Consider the following 20,487-nt stretch of genomic DNA (forward strand, 5'->3'; position numbering starts at 1 on the left):
AGTTGAATCAAGATTGAAAATTATTTGGTTATTACTTCAATGAATTAGCTTTTTTTTTAACTTTCAATTATCTTTTCAATCCTGAAATTTATGAGCTTTCCAAGTACATTTTTATAGCTAAAAAAAAAATCAGCTAAAGAACAGAAACTTTTCCAAGCAGCTTATTACTCAAAAGATGAAACAAAAGAAATGACAAATAGAATTAACAAATAGGTACATTCCAAATACCTCTGCAATTTTTGTATTTCTTTTATTCCCCGTCCCTTGATATAACATGTAATATAAAAACGAGAAGTCAAATAACCAATGTACAAAATATTAAGTTACTCTAGGACCCTGATCTTCACGTGATTTGATTTCATTCATTCAGAATGGGGCTGCATGTAGAAAGAAAATTCCCGCCATCCGAATAGACATCATTTCTCTTAGAATTATTTAATGATAATTAAATTTATTTAATTGAATTCAATGATTCAAATCAGGTGAGAATAACATCACAATTAGCATTAGGTTTGGTTTAAATATAAAAAAGCAAATTTATAAAGACTGGTGATTGAGTTACAATTTTAACATAAGCTCAGAAAACAGCAGAGGACAGGCCGGGCGCGGTGGCTCATGCCTGTAATCCCAGCACTGCGGGAAGCTGAGGCAGGCGGATCACAAGGTCAAGAGATCAAGACCATCCTGGCCATGGCCAACGTGGTGAAACCCTGTCTCTACCAAAAACACGAAAATTAGCTGGGTGTGGTGGCACGCGCCTATAGTACCAGCTACTCGGGAGGCTGAGGCAGGAGAATCACTTGAATCTGGGAGGTGGAGGTTGCAGTGAGCCGAGATTGCACCACCGCACTCCAGCCTGGCACAGAAAAAAAAAAATACAGCAGAGGATAGAGATTTCTCCATAGTCAAAGTTAAGGTGAAGAAATGTTTAAAGAAAATGACAAATGTATAATTTCAAATTTAGATTCCAGAAGCTTGCCAAACATTTGTTAAATTTTCTTACAAGGGAAAAAAAAAATCATTGGTCAGATTCAAGATTTTTTTTTTTTTAATGTACAAACATATAAGAAAAAACATCTCCTTTATCTTAGGACTGACCAACTGTGCCTGCTTTGTTTATTCTCAACAGTCTATCACATACTCATACTCGTGGCAACAATACTGTGTTAGATTACGAATGCTTGTCTTGGCAAAAGGCAGACAAATTCCCATCTTACTACTCCAAAGTTCTATGTTAATAGACTATAACAACAACTCAAATTCTGGGCATTTCAGATTTACAGAATTAGAAAAATGATCAAGCAAAGAAGTAAACGTTCTATGAAGAAATTTTTGAATATCAGTTTACACTAAGAGGCCAAAGTCTTAATATTAAACATATTTCCTTTTTCACTCCCCACCCCTCCCTCCACTACTGAGCATATTTATATTGACAGGTCACAAATGAGGGGCACAGTGACTCATGCCTGTAATCCCAGCACTTTGGGAGGCCAAGGTGGGCAGATCACTTTGAGGCCAGGAGTTTGACACCAGCCTGGCCAATGTGGCAGAATCCCGTCTCTACTAAAAATACAAAAATTAGCTGGGTGTGGTGGCGCCCACCTGTAATCCCAGCTACAGGGAGGGTGAAGCAGGAGAATTGCTTGAACCCAGGAGGCAGAGGTTTCAGTGAGCCAAAATCGCACTACCGCACTCCATATTGGGGGACAGAATGAGATTCTGTCTCAAACCAGAGTGAGATTCTGTCTCAAAAAGATAAAAAATAAAAATAAAAATAAACCAAATGAATGGAGTTTCCCTCCAAGTTTGTCATCTTCATCTTAAGAAAGAGCTTAAAGTTTAATAAAGTTTACACATGCCAATTTTGTGAATATCAAATTCAACAATTTGGAAACATAAGCTTCTAAATAAACTGTTTCACTGTGACAGTGTCCTTGAGAATACATGTCATCCAGAGGTAATTCTGCTTTTACTCAGATTCTTTCCATACTTCCAAAAAAAGGATCACTATTAGATCTGTACAACAAACTATACTCTTTTACAGAAAATAATAAAATATCCAAGTCTCTCACCAAATTTTCAATAAAGAAGAAAAGTGTAAGCTTCCAGATGAAAGTTTCTATAGCTTTCCCCAAATTTAGTACCACCATGAAAAAGAAATTCTTCACTCATTCAAGGCATATGGCTAGAAAACTAATTTCCATGGCATCAAATTAATTTCCTCCTTTGGAGATAAAACCATCAGATCTTTTCCAAAGCATTAAAATAGACAAAAAAAAAAAAAAAAAAAAAACCATTACCAGCATTTTAAAACTGAATAAGAGAATGAAGTAAACAAAAAAGGGAAAGAAAAAGCTTCAAAAGTTCATTTTTCCCCTAATACCTTGAACTCTCTATTCCAGAAGTACCTAATGTTTTTCCTAAAGGAGAGGCTTTCAATTTTCCCTATGTCTAAAAGCTGCTTAAGTAGCTTTAAGACCAAGGACAGGAGAGTGAAAACAAAGAGCGTTTTGGCTCTCCAAGGTGGGGCTGGAATTGCAGCTACTACTTAGGGATATTTTCCAATGGTCATCTCTTCAAACTCCAGTGAGTCTCACAAACAGGGTGCACCAGCCAATCCAAGTATCCAGTATCTCAAATTGACAGTAGATAGCTCAGTAAATAGCTGAGCAAACTGCAATGATAGCTCAGTCTTGAACTTTAGAAATAAATTTCCAAATGCCTTCCCCAGTGGCACTTCAAACTCAAAAATGTTTACAAAACTAATCACATTTTCCAAACCTACTTCCACCACTACCCGACCTGTTGCCCCTCTTTCCTGTATTTCCTATACCTCAGAGATTAGCCCCACATTGAATCTACCTCCCAAGAGTCATACTGCTTTTAAAACCCTTCACTAACTCCTTGCTCCCTACAGAAGAAAATCCAAACTATGTAGCATGGCATTCAAGACCCTTTGTGGTAAGTTCTCTATCTCTTCAGTCATACCACTTTTTCTGTGCTACATAATACCAAGTTTTCTAGCCATTCTAAAATATTCAAAGGTCCCTGGAATACAAAATCTTCCTTATACCTGGAAAGTTGTCCCTACCCTGGTTCATCTGTAAAAGTCTTACTCATTATTTAAGACTTAGGTCAATGACTGCCTTCTCGGTCAATATTTTCCTGACTCTTTTTCAAGAAAAGTTGAGTAATCATTCCCTCTATTTTCCTATTATTATAGAACTCTGTGCTTTTAAAATTCTTGTATTTATATTAATATCTAATATGTTGCCTTTTTCTTCGTTTGCTTCTCTGTTGCCCCCCAATGACTGATCTCCTTAAAGGCAGCTTTTGCCTTATCCATTGCTTAAATAGTCCTTAAAATGCTATGAAATGCATAGCAGGCAGTTTGTCAAATTAATTTAACTTATTATTGACCAACTGTGTTTTGGTTTTCCTCTGTTCAGTCCACTTACATTTCTAAAAATTAGGAAAAAGTCTAGAGAAGATTAAAATGACACATCTTCTCATCTTTTACTCCTATATCTGAAATCTGTGTGGTTCACTAGTACTTCCATTTGCTAGTAAATCAACTTAAGTCTTACCAATAAGACGATGCTACACACTATTCCTTTTCCTTACTCTTAACTACTCAAGGCGAGCCTTTTCCTACACATGCTTATAGCAGTTTATTGTCAGTACTTGTCAGCTACACAATAGTAAAATATTTTTAAAAACAAACAATAAAACAAAACTTCTATAAGAGTGACTTTGACTATTTTGTTAACCAAATCTCCAGTTTTTGTTTGTTTGTTTGTTTTTTTGAGACGGAGTCTCACTCTGTCGCCCAGGCTGGAGTGCAGTGGTGCAATCTCAGCTCACTGCAAGCTCCACGCTCTGCCTCCCGGGTTCATGCCACTCTCCTGCCTCAGCCTCCCGAGTAGCTGGGACTACAGGCGCCCGCCACCACGCCTGGTTAATTTTTTTGTATTTTTAGTAGAGATGGGGTTTCACCATGTTAGCCAGGATGGTCTCAATCTCCTGACCTCATGATCCGCCCACCTCAGTCTCCCAAAGTGCTGGGATTACAGGCTGAGCCACCACACCCAGCCCAAATCTCCAGTTTCTAAACTGGTAAGCTCAAGTTGCTATGCCTCAAGGAATTTGAGAGAATATTTAACGTAAGATTCAGGACCCAATAATAAGAATTCTACTCAGGACATCTGATCTTCATTGAAAAGGATTCTAATACAACTTCAGTCCTCATAGCAAGGAAGTACTATTTCAGAAAGTCCCTAGATTCTCAGATGCATTGGCAACCTCCATACACTGAAGAAGAATTCACAGAAGAAGATTTTAGTTACTTGCTCACTCATCCACTTGAAGTAACAAAAATCAATCACTGCATGTTTACTGTTCTATAATAAAGCAAATATTAGAAATAAAAGTTAGAAATGTCAAACCAACTAAATTGTTACATAATAAACTAATCAAGATGAAACTTTTATTCAGGACATGGGTATTTCCAAAATGAAAACAAAAGAAGAGACTTGACTGAAAATGTTTATAAATACGAATATTAAGACAGAACCATAGCTATTTATGACCATTATTTTTAAAAGCTTCTTTAAGTATTATGCACTTGTCTGTGTGACATTTTGTAAAGAAGAGAAAAATTAAGGAGAAATGAATTGTAGAACATTAACAGGAAGAAGACAGATACTGAGGAATGGCTCATGGTATAAATGAGATTATCAGAGACTTTCTACAATGGAATTTGAAATGTGGGGAGCACATTTGGTGTATGGTTGTAGAAGACTTACACTAAGGGCATTCTTCTGCTACCTCTACCAGCAGATGAGTGGCTCCTGAGAATGCATACCAAATTCCCCAGCTGTTCACATGCATATAAGCAGCTGCTGCTGTTGCTGCCTAACACTTATGGCAGTCTGTCAGCACCTCTAATCTCTGCCATAGCAGACAGCCACTCACCTAAGGCCTCTGCTGTAATTCCAAAGAAAGAATCTCTCAAGTAGAGACTGAGTTGAACTAGACTGCCAGCTGTGAGTCTCAGAGCTCCTGGTTGCCTGTTGCTGAGTCTATCAGCTGCTGAGCCTTTCTCACCAAAAAAAAAAATGAGTTTAACAAAATAACCCTGCACAGAAATTTTCTGAAATTAAGATAACATTCAATGGAAAACAGAGTTTAATCTACAGAAACACACTTCACAGATGTTTTAGGAACAGAACCTAAAGAAAATGAAAATCAAAATTTAATAAAAGAATTTGTCAGGAACTTCACGGTAAAGACTCCATGTATTTTCTGGCAACTATGAAACACTAAGAAGGCTTTTAAAATATTAAAAAGCCATTTAAAGACTTCAAATTAAGAGAAGATTCCTCAATATACTTCTTCAGATTTCTGTACTGAGTTATCCTCTTGAGTGTTTAGAAGTCTTTTCCGGCCGGGCGCGGTGGCTCAAGCCTGTAATCCCAGCACTTTGGGAGGCCGAGACGGGCGGATCACGAGGTCAGGAGATCGAGACCATCCTGGCTAACACGGTGAAACCCCGTCTCTACTAAAAAACACAAAAAACTAGCCGGGCGAGGTGGCGGCGCCTGTAGTCCCAGCTACTCGGGAGGTTGAGGCAGGAGAATGGCGTAAACCCGGGAGGCGGAGCTTGCAGTGAGCTGAGATCCGGCCACTGCAATCCAGCCCAAGCTCTGGCGACAGAGCAAGACTCCGTCTCAAAAAAAAAAGAAGTCTTTTCTTCCTCCTTAAGCAAACACTTACATAGTGTTATCATGGCTTTGTAATCTTAGTTTTAAAGACAGGCAAATGTACTAGCTAAATATGCCAAACTAACTTATTAAGAGCATTCCAAATAACATTTTGGATCCAATTCTTTTTAAATGCACTTACGTCTTTCTTATATTAGAATCAAGTGTATTTGTCAATTACTTAATGTTTATTATTAATAACTAAAACGATTTGTTGTTAGTATATTAGGAATAGCTTTTTAAAAGTACCTTGATCTCTGTGTTTCTAAGATTTGTCCTAGTCCATTTATGGATCTGAAATAAATAATAAATGAGGAAGACAAAGTTTAAAAGTAAAAATTAACTTTTTTAAAAAGTCTACAAAGTACATTATTTCTAAAACAGGAAATAAGCATACACAAATACATCTGTGTTTATTTATTAAAAATATTTAAAAAATTAAAAACAGAAAAACAAAACTTGCTTTAAAAAATAATTATGATTTTCCTTCAAACCATAAATCACATATATTCCATTCATACATCAATAAAACATATATACAAAACTTCACCAACTGTCAGATTAAGGGCTACTTTGTGATTAATAAAAAGATGCTTCACTTTAGAAAAAGTCATTCATAAGTAGTCAGTTATCCTAATGTTCTTAAAAATAAGTAGATACTCAAAATTTTTATGGTGGTCACTTTCTTCCTCAGCCATACATAGTAGAAATGGCTAATATACACACTAAAAATAAAAACCTGGTTGTAAGTGGCTTTGCCCCCAGCCTGTCCTTAGTATTCACAGTAATTCTAAGTCACACATCCCAGGTTCCTTTATAGAATAACCTCTTCAGTTCCCTAACTAGGCTCTTTACCCGTTATGCCTGTTCTCCCTCTTTTGATACTATAGAATATGGCTTTGTATGGCACCAAAAAGTACGTGTTAAAATCTTTTCAACACACTGTATACTTCATCTATATATCTTTTCCATTGTCTATCATCAATTGTCAATTCTCTATCATGAATTCAATTGTCTTTAGGGTTACTTACCCAAGATTCTTGCTACTTGTTCAAGTTTGTTCTCATGAGTAAGGCTTCCCACATACAATGATTCTGAGGCAAGTCTCTCCACTATTTTACAAAATTCTTAATCTTCTTTTTTGAATACACTCTATAGTCTGATGGCTATTCCCTCTCAAACATGTTTACCTTTTTTCAACTCCCCAAATATGATTCTGAGTCAGTCACAAGTCTGATATAAAGGGAGGGTAAAAGCCAAAAGGGTGTGTAATTTATCAAATTGCTTCTTCCAAATTCATTTCTAGTACTGTTAACAAGCTGGCTAATAGTCAATATTGTCAGTGTCAGAGATTTAGGTCTCTATAAGGATATAAAAGCCAAGTAATAATTATCATTCCTTTTATGCCAAAAACGTTTGCTAAATAGATTGTGTTCTTCTTAGCAATCACAATGGTGCACAAGATTTTTGAAGAGAAACAAGATTAGAAGGCCAGTGTCAAAAAATGTAAAAGCAATCTTCATTCATCACTTTCACCTTTTCAAAATCAGCCATCTTTTTCTTTCTTACCTTTTTTACTATATCTTGAACTTGCTATGTAAGCTAAGAAAAAAATTACATAATAATAGCTAACAGAGCACTTACTATGTGTCAGCACTGTGCAAAGTTTACCAACATTGTCTCATGTAATACTCAAAACAAACTTATGATAGGCATTATGCCTTTTACAGAGGAGGCTTTAAAAGGGTAAATAAGCTCCCTAAGACAATGAGAAACAGACCAAGGATTAGAACCCAAGCAGATTCCAAGGTCCGTGTGATCTTCAACACGATGCAACAATACCTACCCTTCACATGGAGACATTATATTTTGTTTATAATAAAGTTTAAGGACTTTACTATTAAAATAAGATGAAATATGTGGAAAAAATATGAATTTCTTTCTTCCACAATCATTAATCATTGCAAATAATCTAATGAGCCTTACCTTTATTGATTCAATTTATAATATGTACTATATGAACTGAGATGACAGATTCAAAATCTGATGTCAGTAGAACTTACAAATACTAAGCATAGTAATTTTGAGGCATCACGCTCAAAGCATTGTACACATTAAAGATAACCAATAATAATAGCTACCAAATGTCTCTCTGTATAGGGCTTTTGTTAGTTCAGGTCTTACAAAATAATTCAAAACAAAGTGCCTGAACTATAACCTCATTTGAAAAGTCCATCTTTGTTTTCAAAAGGAATGGGAGTCTCCAGAACAGTCAGCAAAATGACTGTTAGCACATATTTGAGCATCATTCACGTTGTCCTGATTGTCCTATGCTGATCTGCCTTGGCTATGGACAAAGAAGATATTAAAGCAAGCTGGGGCTGGGCGCGGTGGCTCACGCCTGTAATCCCAGCACTTTGGGAGGCCGAGACGGGTGGATTACGAGGTCAGGAGATCAAGACCATTCTGGCTAACATGGTGAAACCCCGTCTCCACTAAAATACAAAAAAAACTAGCCAGGCATGGTGGTGGGCACCTGTAGTCCCAGCTACTCGGGAGGCTGAGGCAGGAGAATGGTGTAAACCCGGGAGGCAGAGCTTGCAGTGAGCCGAGATCGCACCACTGCACTCCAGCCTGGGCAACAGAGCGAGACTCCGTCTCAAAAAAAAGAAAAAAAAAAGCTGGAAGACAAGGCATGGTTGACAGTTAAGGAAGATGAAGTCAATGAGAGTTCAGGGAAAAGTGAGACCACTTAAGTCAGGGAAGACTTCACATAGGCGTTGGGGAGAGACAGAATAGGCTCTATAGAATAAATTAAAAAAAAAAAAAACGGAACAAGAAAGAATTCAAAGATTGGCAGAGTGAGAATACATTATGAGTAAAGACAGGAACTGGCAGGATGCATCCATGGGAAAGTGAATTAACCATCCTGGGTAAAGTTAGGGAAGACTGACATTAGGAAAGAGTCAAAGAGAAGACAGGAGAAGAAGGATGGAGTGAGAAGACCCTGAATATCAGTCTATTAACTGTAAACTATATTCTGCAAGCACTGGGGACTAATTTTATGCATTACTATTTATATAACAATTAGCCATCAACAACATATGTGATTCCCTAATGGTTCTTGAAGCAGGTCAACCTTGTACCTTAAGTTTCTACAGAGCAACAATCAGAGTAAAAAATATTCTGTGTATACAATATGGATCTGTAGGCACTTAACACACTTATCATTTTGTACCTAACTGTCATTCTTAATTTCTTTACATCTTCTTCTGGAACCAAGTCTGTTTTATTGATGAGAATGATATCTGCCAAAGCAACTTGCCTAAAATAGCAAACAAAAAGAAATATTAAGAAATTTAAAATAACATACACACATGCAGATTAATACACCAAAAGAGAAATGTTAACAAATTAAAAATAAATAAAAACACCTCATGTAGATCAATATATCAGTTAAGAATTACATAGTGCTCTATAGGAGTGATTCAGTTTACTACTAATCCGCTAATTTTTCAATGGGAATGAACTGCATTCATTACTATACAAGTTCAGATTTCACATTACCCATTCGCAAAGTATTTACTAAGTTCTCTTACTTGCTACTCTTGTGCTACACAGATAAGTTTCAAAAAGTTTACAATCAAAAGGATGATTTTAAACTCATAATTTTCTTTGTGAAGAAAAGCATAAAATTCAGATATCCAATATGGTGAAAATAAGAAGAGTTTATGTACTAAAATACTGTAATATTTACCAAAATTTTCAAAGACATAGAATAAGTTCACTTAATACTAAAAAACCTATTAAACAGGTTTTTTGAAAACTATACTTCAGAGCTGGGCACAGTAGACCACACCTATAGTCCTGGCTACTTAGGAGGCTGAGGAAGGAGGATCCCTTAAGCCCAGGAGTTCAAGTCCAACCTGGGCAACATAGCGAGACTCCATTTCTTAAAAAAAAAAAAAAAAAGCTATACTTCAGAAGATGTATCAGGATATTGCAAAAATTTCTTCTTTATCACTATAAATATACTGTATATTATTTCCGTAAAGAATCCAGTCGACTGAATGCTAGATAACAAAGTAGATGATAATAATCAGAAGCTCTATTTTCTTTTAACAGGAGAGTAAAACTGGAAATTCTTTCAATTTTCCTTAATTATTCAGGGTCTTATGCTTTATCTCAAAGAATACAACTAAATTCTCAAAACTAAATTAACTTTAGTTCACTGAAAAAGCAGGTTTCAATAGTATGTACATCACAAATCCAATTTTGCTATTTTCTATTTGGCTTATTTATATTTTCTATAATAACCATATTTTCATAAGGAAAAAAGTTACAAAAATACTTAAGTTAGGCCGGGTGCAGTGGATTCATGCCTGTAATCCCAGCACTTTGGGAGGTGGAGGCGGGTGGATCACCTGAGGTCAGGAGTTCAAGACCAGCCTGGCCAACATGGTGAAACCTCATCTCTACCAAAAAAAAAAAAAAGAAAAAGAAAAAAAATACAAAAATTAGCTGGGCATGGTGGCGGGTGCCTGTAATCCCAGCTACTTGCGAGGCTGAGGCAACAGAATAGCTTGAACCTGGGAGGCAGAGGTTGCAGTGAGCCAAGATCTGCTGCACTTCAGCCTGGGTGACAGAGTGAGATTCTGTCTCAAAAATAATAATAATAATTATATATATATACATAAATCTTCAATCCCAAAGAAATTGTGTAACAAAAAAAATTTTTTAATGTTAATATTTCCCGAGTTCCTCAAAATTACAGAACTACTGTGTTCAGCATTCACTTTATGCTATGACAAAAATGATTTTAAGTAAAAGTTTAGTTATCAGATCATTATAAATAGATAGCAATAATTCAACTATGGGAAAAAAGAAAATAAATTTTCCTTGACTATGTTTTAAAATTTCTTAGTTTGTTTTTGGTTTTCACCTTAGTGATTTTTCTCTTTACAATTAGCCAGTGATCAATATATACTTTAAATATGAATACCTAGTAGCTTCATTGATAAGGCCATCAGGTTTCTCTTCTGTTAAATGCTAAACAAAATAAAGTTTGAATAAAGTTACTACAATACAATAAAAAATCTAATGTCAACACAAAGGATTTTACTTTAGAGACATCTTCTTGCATCTAATAAAAATTTCAACATGTTCTGTTACTGAGTACACAAATTCAAAACTAACTTTTCTAGCTGAAAGCGTTTTTCTTCCCCATTTGCAATTTTTTTCTACAACTGAACCTGTAGGGTTTTACAGGCGGAGGAAGAGGGTTTAGGATTTCATACTCCTGACTTTTTCTTTTACTTACCAGGAAAACCCCTTTGATTCACATAATGTCATAAAAACACAGAAGATTAGTTCAGATTTTAGGTATTTTCCTTCTTACAAAACTGTTCTTGTTCTAAATATTCATTATTACTTATTTTTTTAAAAAAAAAAGGATAACCACTGAAATACAGTTTCTTAGAATCTAATATACTTCCCTTCTCCCCAGCCCACAATCATGTACCACGTGAACTCAGTACTAGGCCTTTCAAACACCCTAGAAACAAATAAGTGGTCGAAGGGCTGATTCAGCTCTGATTCTAGCCTAAAAGCAGTTTATCATTTAGAAACCCATACTTGCTAATCTGGCCTCTCAGTGTAACCGTTTATTTTACTGACCTCTCCAGAGTCAGGCTAACTCCAAAAAATATTTTGACACAGACTTAGAGCCCATGTGGTAGTTTTCATCTCTCTGGAGGCAAGGTTTTTTGTGTTTCTTTTTTTTTCCCCCTCATAATCCTGTTTACATCCCTAAAGTCATCAACGTCACAAGCTTCTTCTCTGGGAAATTACATTTTTACCCTCATTACCTCAAACCTCAATAGAGGTTCCCTGTCACAATAAAAAGCTGGCTACTGAGGTTTAGAGGCAACTAGATTACAGTAATACTCTATATTTGAAGCCAACTTTACAAATGAATTAAATCCTTGAATTTAACTTTATAAATTATATATATTTTCTCATTTAGCTTTCATAACAATTATGAGAGAAGGATATTTTCATTCATAAAGGAAGAAACTAAATCTAACATCCTCCTCATCACAGGATACTATATTTTATATACAATCACAGGGACTTTTTTTAATTGAACACACACCCATCAAGTAAAATGAACATAATTTTAAAGTCTTTGTGAAAACTTTCATGTCACATCAAATCAGTCTGTGTACAATGCTACACAAAAGTTAATAATCATATATCAGAGCCAAGCCCGTTTCATAACTCATGGGGAGATGATCATTAGGAGTATCTGAAGAGTTTGGAACCTAAGAGCAAGCAGGTAATAATTTTATTTAACAAGCTTGATTAGGTCTATAGAAGAAACATTTTTTCCTTCTAAAAGTTTAGCAAATTCTATTTTGAGGAAAACAAAACTGAAATAAAATGAAGTATTTCAGGCAAAATCTTGTTCAACTGCAGACCCACTCTGCAATTACGGAAGTCACAGAACTTGGCAAGTATTGTATCAAAAATCATTCCATGCCAAAAGACCAAGTTTAATATTTTTTTCATAATTCATCTTGGCCTGAGGCTACAACAAGTCCTATTGTTATATACTCTGCCTCTAGATAGTAAGGCTGTTAACAGACCTTGGAATGGTGCCTGGCACACAGGCTCAACAAATATTTGTTGAATGAATTGCAGTTAACACCTCCTGTTGTGGGGATACACAAAAGATGTTACATGAAAAATGCCATATAACATGCAGCAACAAATCTCTTCCCATTTAACAGTAAATCTACTTAACAGATATATTTTTGGCAAGGCATTAGCCTCTGAATCATCCTATAGTACTGAAAGTCTTTTCAAACTGAACTATTTTTCAAGATATTATATTATTGATCTTATGGAAGTTTTTTTAACGTATGAAATTGGGGCTATTTGGCTATGAATTTGTGAGGCATAAAAATGATATGACAGAAGAATTACAGATTTGTTTTTGCATTTCCATGCCTAAATGTAACTAATAAAAAGGTAGTTTCACATGGTAATGTACAATGTTTTAAATGTATTTACCTCTCCAAAATATTAGAATTCTTCACTCAAAGCTAACAGTGGTAGACTAACATTTTACTACCTCCAGGCAGTCAGAAAGTATCAAATACAAAAATAAAGGAAAATCACCCCAAATGAAAGCCTGCCAATATTTACAACTCTATTAAAATTCTATGTAATCATATACAATTATAGCAGAAGGGATAAATGTTCTCTCCTACGCACATAGGAAAACTATACAAACATTTAAAAAAATAAGTGCATACTAACATTTATTTTCTTTAGACATCAGCCCTGCATTTCCCTCATGTGACTTCCTACCTTCCCAAGTCAAACTCTGCAAAAAAGTATAAAACCAATGTCTTCTATTCAAAAGAACATTCTCCAATAATACACTATATACCATTTGGTCATTAAGTCAGACGACTTTCATTTATAAAATAAAGCAAAATGGAAATTTTGGCATTCTATTCTACCTATATAAGTAAATGCAGAAAAAATTTTTGCAAAATATTTTAAAAATATTTTATATTACATAGATGTCCAAATTATTCCTTATCTCTGCTTAAGAACTATGGCTTTTGCTTATGTATCAAAAAAAGACAAAAATAATTTTGGTACTAATTAATCCAACATATTCAAAAGGCTAAGGTTCAAAACCCCAATTTAACTTATCACAAGAAACACAGGAAATTAAAAGGGAGTGGTGTGACATGTTGGTCAAAGAGTACTAAGTTTGTTATGCAGGATGCATAAGTCATGGAGAGCTAATTAGAGCATGATGACAGTAGTTAATTCTATTGTATACTTGAAATCTGCTAAGAGACAGATCTTAATTGTTCTTACCAGCCCCTCCCCCCCCCCAAAATGTGAAGTGATGGATATGTTAACTAGTTCGATTGTTTTATAATGTAATTCACACATTGTATACCTTAAATATATGTAATTTTTACTTGTCAATTATACCTCAATAAATTTGGGGGGGTTAGGGAGAGAAACAAAGGAACTCTCTGAAATAACACCACTGTAGACATAACTTCATGAAGGGCTACAGAGTGTCCTTTTCTGCAGAAATAAAGAAAGAAGCTGGACCGAAAAAAGAGAAAGAAAGAAAAGAAAAAACTTATCTTAAAACTCACTGGCTATGAAAGAACACTACTGTTGACCACAGTGGAAATAAATCTAGTGTCAAAGATGTCTGGTGTCATTTTTAAAACGCAGCAGCCGGAAGGAACTATTTCTTTCAAATGGATTGGTTACAGACCTAACACTATTTTAGTTTTTTAAAAATTATTGCATAATGTCAGTCTATTTATTGTTCTGGCCTTTTCCAAGCCAACTGTTTTCTGACTGAATTGTTTCAACAGATTGTGCAATATAACAGAAGAACCAAGAAGAAACCTCTCACTTGACCTTTTCTGGGTAACTTCATTCATTGCTTCTATTGCATTAAATGCTGTCACATTTGTAGAAATGAAAAGAACAATGTCAGTAGCCTGGGTGTCAAGTCCTGAGAATAGAGAGCTGTCATTTTAAGTTGTCCAATTCTTTGCCTATGATTAAAAAATGAATATTTCAGATCAATGGGTGACAATCCCATTAGAGTGATACCCCATGATATCAATTACCACTTCAGTTTCAATTTGGCTGGCCGGCCACAGGGTACCATTTCTCAGCTTTACTTGTGATGGGCTGGCTCTGTGAAGCATGACATTCTTAAATTGCTGCCCATTATCCAAGTGTCATTACTTGTACTGCCTCAGAATTCTCTGAATCACAAGCAGCTACTGAGGTCAAGCTTTGTAACCAGAGGAATTGGACAAGTTGGAAAATTCTTTACATCAAGGCAAAGTTATTATCTGGCATCCGACTTAGAAAATCTAAAGTTTCCATTATCCTGACAGTGTGTCAGTTTTGTGTAGGTATATTGATTTAATAATTTAAGAGGTTTTATCAAGGTGGCAGGAGGTTAAACGTTTACTGTGTTTGCATTATTCAGAATGTTGCTTTGTTTTTTTGGCCTCTATCATGCTGATAATAGATTCTATTTAACTCTTTTCCAAACTCAACTATACATACAAAATTATTCCTATAATCATAAAATACATAAACAGTTTGACTTTCAGCATGGCATTTTAAGTCTATAAAAAAAAGTCTTAGCAGTTATCTGTCATATAGGTATATCATATTTTGTAATAAATTTATGGAAGAGATAGATTCAAACATGTCTATAATAAACACTCAAAATGAATAACTTGGGATTTTTTGCTACCTCCATAAGCATTTTGCAAGAAATACGATTTCCAACAGTCATTGGAATTTTTCTGAGTGAAACTGTAATACTGTAATTGGGATCATTCTTTGATTCTTACATTATATTCATAAATTCATAAATTGAGATTTTAAACTCTAAAAAAGTTGTCTTCCAAGCTTTTCAAATTAGGGCACTCTATCAACGAGGGAGAGAAGGCCCAGAGAAGAGGTATTGGTAACTATTTGACAAACCTGACATATCCCCTAAGAGCATAATTTCAGCAAAGATTTAGGGAAAAAAAGCAAACTTAAACATTAACAAGTTCAAGCCAGGTGCGGTGGCTCACGCCTGTAATCCCAGCACTTTGGGAGGCTGAGGCGGGTGGATCACTTGAGGTCAGGAGTTCATGACCAGGCTGGTCAACATGGTAAAATCCCATCTGTACTAAAAATACAAAATTAGCTGGGTGTGATGGCGTGCACCTGTAAACCCAGTTACTCAGGAGGCTTGAGGTTTCGCTTCAAGGGAATCGCTTGAACCTGGGAGGTGTAGGTTGCAGTGAGCCAAGATTGTGCCACTGCACTCCAGCCTGGGCAACAGAGTGAGACTCTGTCTCAAAAAAAAACAAGCAAACAAACAAAAAAATTAACATGTTCAGATACATTATGAGGTTGGATACAAAACAGACACAAATTTTTTAACACTGAATTTAAACTTCTAAGAAATTACTGCTTTGGGCCCTATCCATATGCTCAGATTGGGACCAAGTCAGTGGATGGGATAATTTCATTCTCTTCTGCCTTTAGTGGTATTTCACTTGGGGAGTTGAGAAATATCATTTTACTATATGTAACAACATACTTTTAAAGATCTTACTAAATGCATTTTATAAATTAAACTTCAGTTAAATGCATTTAAGGACCTTAGAAGTTAACAAAAACATTCATAGCAGGATGTCTTTTACACTTGATCTTAGCCAAAAGACCAAGAAGCGATGCAAGATGCCTTTTAATGGAGAGAGTCTTCTTACTAATCCTATGTATACATCCTAATTTTCTTCAATATGTAGTTTTTAAATTTTAAGTTCCAGGGTACATGTTCAGGATATGCAGGTTTGTTACATAGGTAAACATGTGCCATGGTGGTTTGCTGCACCTATTAACCGATCACCTAGGTCTTCAATATTTTTAAAAAACTCATTTCCTGTGTGTGTTTAATAGCAATTTAATAAGAAAAATAAGATCTCAGATGCTTTATCAATCTCAGTTTCTTCTATGGAACAGAAAAACTTATCAATATTGGAGTTGAATCCTTGTGAAGACTTATACATACTAAACTCTATCCTAACCCCATATGCTTATTACAAATTATAATTCCAAATTTTATCACCAAATCAAACTCAGAGTAATAGACAAGAAATATTTAACACAAACTAGTAATTAAAACACAAATTTCACCTATTGCTCAGGGTATATTTTTGAAGAAAGTTTTTGTTAAAGAAAATTTCAGATAAAAACATAAAGAAAATTAAACAATCAACCCCCATATTCCTAGCTCTCAACAATGAGCCACTCATAGCAGTCTTTCAACTTACTTTTAATCCATATTTTGAATCCACAATAGTTATGATACCTACAAAGGAAAAAACATTTTAATCACCTTTTTTTAAAAAAAAGTGTTTATTAATATTTGTGCAACCACACTTGAGAATGAAAATTAAAACTAACCTATTTCAGTTCACAAATGCTACTCAATAAAACAATGTACTGTTTTTCTCTTGCCAGTGCTGCCATTTAATTAAATTCCAGTAATAAGTCAATGCATTTCAAATATGTACTGAGTGGCTAGAATTATTTTAAGGCACTAGAGAAGATATCAAACAAATAAAAGTTTTAAATTAAATAAATATGAAAATAAGATTTCCTTGGCACTGAGAAAGCTTACAATCCAAAATATAAGTCAAATTTCATAACATAGTCAAATGTGATAAGTACTTAAGACAGGTTATTTCTATTTTCACATAATCAAAATCAAGATTTTCTTAACATTGAAATTATTGCTTAAATAATAAGACATCTTAGGATACCATTCCTAACATCTCTCACCAAATCCAAATCCAACTCATAAAAATGTTTTACATAACATATCCCTAAGTTTCCAGACTACCAATTCATTTAGCAATCTCTGAATACATGCTGATAACAACAGAATGAGTTTAATTATGCCTAAGGAATTCAACCAGTTACACGCCATATATATTAGAGCTCAATGATGGGGCCCATTTAATAATTCTTAAATATCTTAATGATTCTTAGTTTTGAAAAAGAAAAAGACTGGTTTTTAAAAACGTGAAAAAGGGAAAGAGAAAGGGAGAAAACATAGTTGCTTAACTAAGAAAGCTTCTATTTTAAATGAAAGCATATCATTTATAAGTTTATAAAGTAGACTGCCCAAAACTGTTAAGGTAAATAAAGTAAGGGAGGAGTATTTAATTCTTATCTTCAAGAGAAAATAAGAGCAAAAATATGATCTTCATATTGCCTGGCAGATTAAAATAAAAGACTCTAATATTATAGTAAGTACATAAATCAAACAACAGAGGATACAGAAAATCCTCTTTTTTTTTTTTTTTTAAACAAAACCTTAGCAGAAGCACTAAATTGGGAGTTGAGTGACATCCAGTTCCACCACTGCCTGGGGTTTTTTAATCTATATGAACAAAGACTTCATCATTAAATTAAAGTGTGAAAAGAACAACAATGCAAGGAATTAAAGTTATAATATGAATGAACAACAATAAGCTTAACCATAAAGATTTTACTTAGGAACAAAAGAGGCAGGGTGTGTTGGCTCACGCCTGTAATCCCAGCACTTTGGGAGGCCGAGACTGGCGGATCACCTGAGGTCAGGAGCTCAAGACCAGTCAGGCGAACATGGCAAAACCCCGTCTCTACTAAAAATTCAAAAATTAGCCAGGCACAATGGCACGCCAGCTACTCGGGAGGCTGAGGCAGGAGAATTGCTTGAATCCGGGATGCAGAGGTTGCAGCGAGCTGAGATCATGCCACTGCACTCCAGTCTGGGCAACAAAGCAAGACTCTGTCTCAAAAAAAAACAAGAAAAAAGAAAATTGTTTTTCAACTTACCATCAAGATAAATATCACTCCCTAATTCAGCATCAACCCAAAACATAGAAGCCACTGCACCTGAAAATATATAATATTCATCAAATAAAAATATTTCTTAACACTGAGAAACATGATTCTATCCATGTTTTAATTTGCCCTGATGAAATTAACAGGTAAACATATATCTTCTTATGGAAATTATAGTGATAGAAACTTTATTTATAGCAAAAGGGAATTATAGCAATAGAATCTTTTACGATTTATACCCATTCCATTTCTATCCCTCTTGTTATTTCCTTTAAAAAAGACTAACTTTTACCACATATAAACAAAACATCATTCTTCTACCGATGCCATAATAATAACAGATATTATCAAACAGTTTGAGCAGTATGGCTTTGTGCACATCAGACTTATTTTTATTTTCTCATCTCTTTAATATGATAATCATTCAGATCATAAACAGTGAATTATCACTCTAAAGGAAAAGGAAAACAAAACATAGATAATTCCAAAATCACTTGTCCAAAAAAAATTTACTTGTAATCTGTGTAGAACTAGAAGTAAAATTATATACTCTATGGCATTACTAATTATTTCTCACACTATTTATTTAGTACTGTATAAAAACCTGGCTCTGAGGAAAAACTATTCCTAAATAATAAATTAAAACTTGTTTTTGACAGAAACTGGTTCAGTACCAAACCACATACCCTGATTAGTATGCCATAACACAAGAAAAAGCAAACTGACAGCAAGGAAAGTATTTGATTTTTCAAAGCATCATAGGCCCAGTTAGTGACAGGGCTGTCTAAAAGAATGAGTGTAGGAGAAAAACAAGGATAACCAAACTCATTCCAATGTCTAAAGCTGTCCACCTACTCTGACAAGATGTGGTCCCTCAAGCATTACTCTGTGTCAACAATGAAATACCTGTCAGCTGTTTACAGTGATTACTCATGCAAGATATAGCAAGGGCCACAAGATCTAATGGTTTCCTGATACCTATTGATTTTTTTTCCCAAAAACTTAATAGTTTTCCAATTTGACTCAAATAGGATTTGTGAGTAACAGGGGCTGAATCAATGTCCATTCTTTTCAAGGAAATTACTTTACCATGACAATTATTTAACTGAGAACTGGAGAGTGTCAGTCTCTGAAATGGGAAAAAACTGAATTGCCAGTAAGAATTTTTTTCACTTTCTTGACTAAAACACGATTTTAATTAATGAGGGGGAAGAATTAAATCTACTATATCACTACTCCAAACAATAAGTCATTTAAAAAAGCATTATTTTTTTCACTCAGTAAAATATGTAACACACATAAATCATTCTGTAATTCTAAAAAATTCATTGATTTTTATTCTAATAAATAGTTCATAAATCCTACTGTTAATATTTGCCTCTTAAGTTGAAATGTAAGAGTGTATTAATGCTTTATTGTAAAACTGGTATTTATCTTTGATATAATACTTGCCAGACTATACAAGAAAGATCTATTTAAAATTTGGATGTAGGTATTTAGGAGGAGTAAAGATGAATGAACAAAATTGATCAATGGCTCTCAAATCAGGGTGCTTTTCTCCCCAGGGAATATTTCACAATGTCTGAAGATGTTTTTGGTTGTCTTAACTAGGGGAATACTACTGGCATCTAGTGGGTAGAAGCCAGGGATGTTGTTAAATATCCTACTCTGCACAGGGCAACCTCCTCACAACAAATAATTATCCAACCCAAAGTTATTTGTGCTGATGCTGAGCAAACCTGAACTAGATTTTAGAATCTCCCTTCTTCAAAATCTAATAAAAAAAAATAAAAATAAAAAATAAAACAAAAAGGCCAACATTTAATTAGCAGCAACCAAATATAAAAGGGCCTGCCAAAAATTTTGAAGGCTGATAGTCAAAATAAGCAACAAAGTTATGTGTGATTGATGGTCATTCCCAACTCTACCCCGACCTCCAATAAGAGGTTGTAGGGAAATAGTTTACAAAATCCTAAACATTTACCAGAAATACATTCCAAAATGGCAAAAAGTAGAGCCAAGGAATGAATAAGCAATACAGGGAAAAGTCAACAAAAAAATTTCCAGAGTAAGTTTTAACCATCTCCATGCTTTGGGAAGGAGAAGGTCAGGTCACATTCTAGGGCTCAGAGCAAAGAGAAATGAGAGGTCTGAGGCCGAATGATGTCCCCATACAAGGCATAGGTATTTTATTCATAAGCAGTTGGATAGACCCAAGAGGGAAATACTTGGTACTTCAAGAGAGCAGAGCCTAAAAGCCACA

General features: G+C 34.8%; 1 protein-coding gene across 3 annotated transcripts in view; it reads right to left on the bottom strand.

The window, feature by feature from the left end:
• Positions 1 to 20,487, bottom strand: part of LOC104663297 (COBW domain-containing protein 3) — a 54,318-nt gene that overhangs the window by 20,089 nt on the left and 13,742 nt on the right. For 2 of the 3 annotated variants that reach the window (XM_010364428.1, XM_030919557.1), the window contains exons 5-9: positions 18,216 to 18,275; positions 16,664 to 16,701; positions 10,765 to 10,811; positions 9,001 to 9,087; positions 6,012 to 6,056 (exon numbers count right to left, since the gene is read on the bottom strand). In XM_010364428.1, coding sequence (XP_010362730.1) covers positions 6,012 to 6,056; positions 9,001 to 9,087; positions 10,765 to 10,811; positions 16,664 to 16,701; positions 18,216 to 18,275 — 277 coding nt within the window. The remainder of the gene's footprint in view (positions 1 to 6,011; positions 6,057 to 9,000; positions 9,088 to 10,764; positions 10,812 to 16,663; positions 16,702 to 18,215; positions 18,276 to 20,487) is intronic. The other variant, XM_010364430.2, reaches the window with a different exon arrangement.

Source organism: Rhinopithecus roxellana, chromosome 16 (assembly GCF_007565055.1).
Source record: "Rhinopithecus roxellana isolate Shanxi Qingling chromosome 16, ASM756505v1, whole genome shotgun sequence".
In the NCBI taxonomy this organism is placed as follows: domain Eukaryota; kingdom Metazoa; phylum Chordata; class Mammalia; order Primates; family Cercopithecidae; genus Rhinopithecus; species Rhinopithecus roxellana.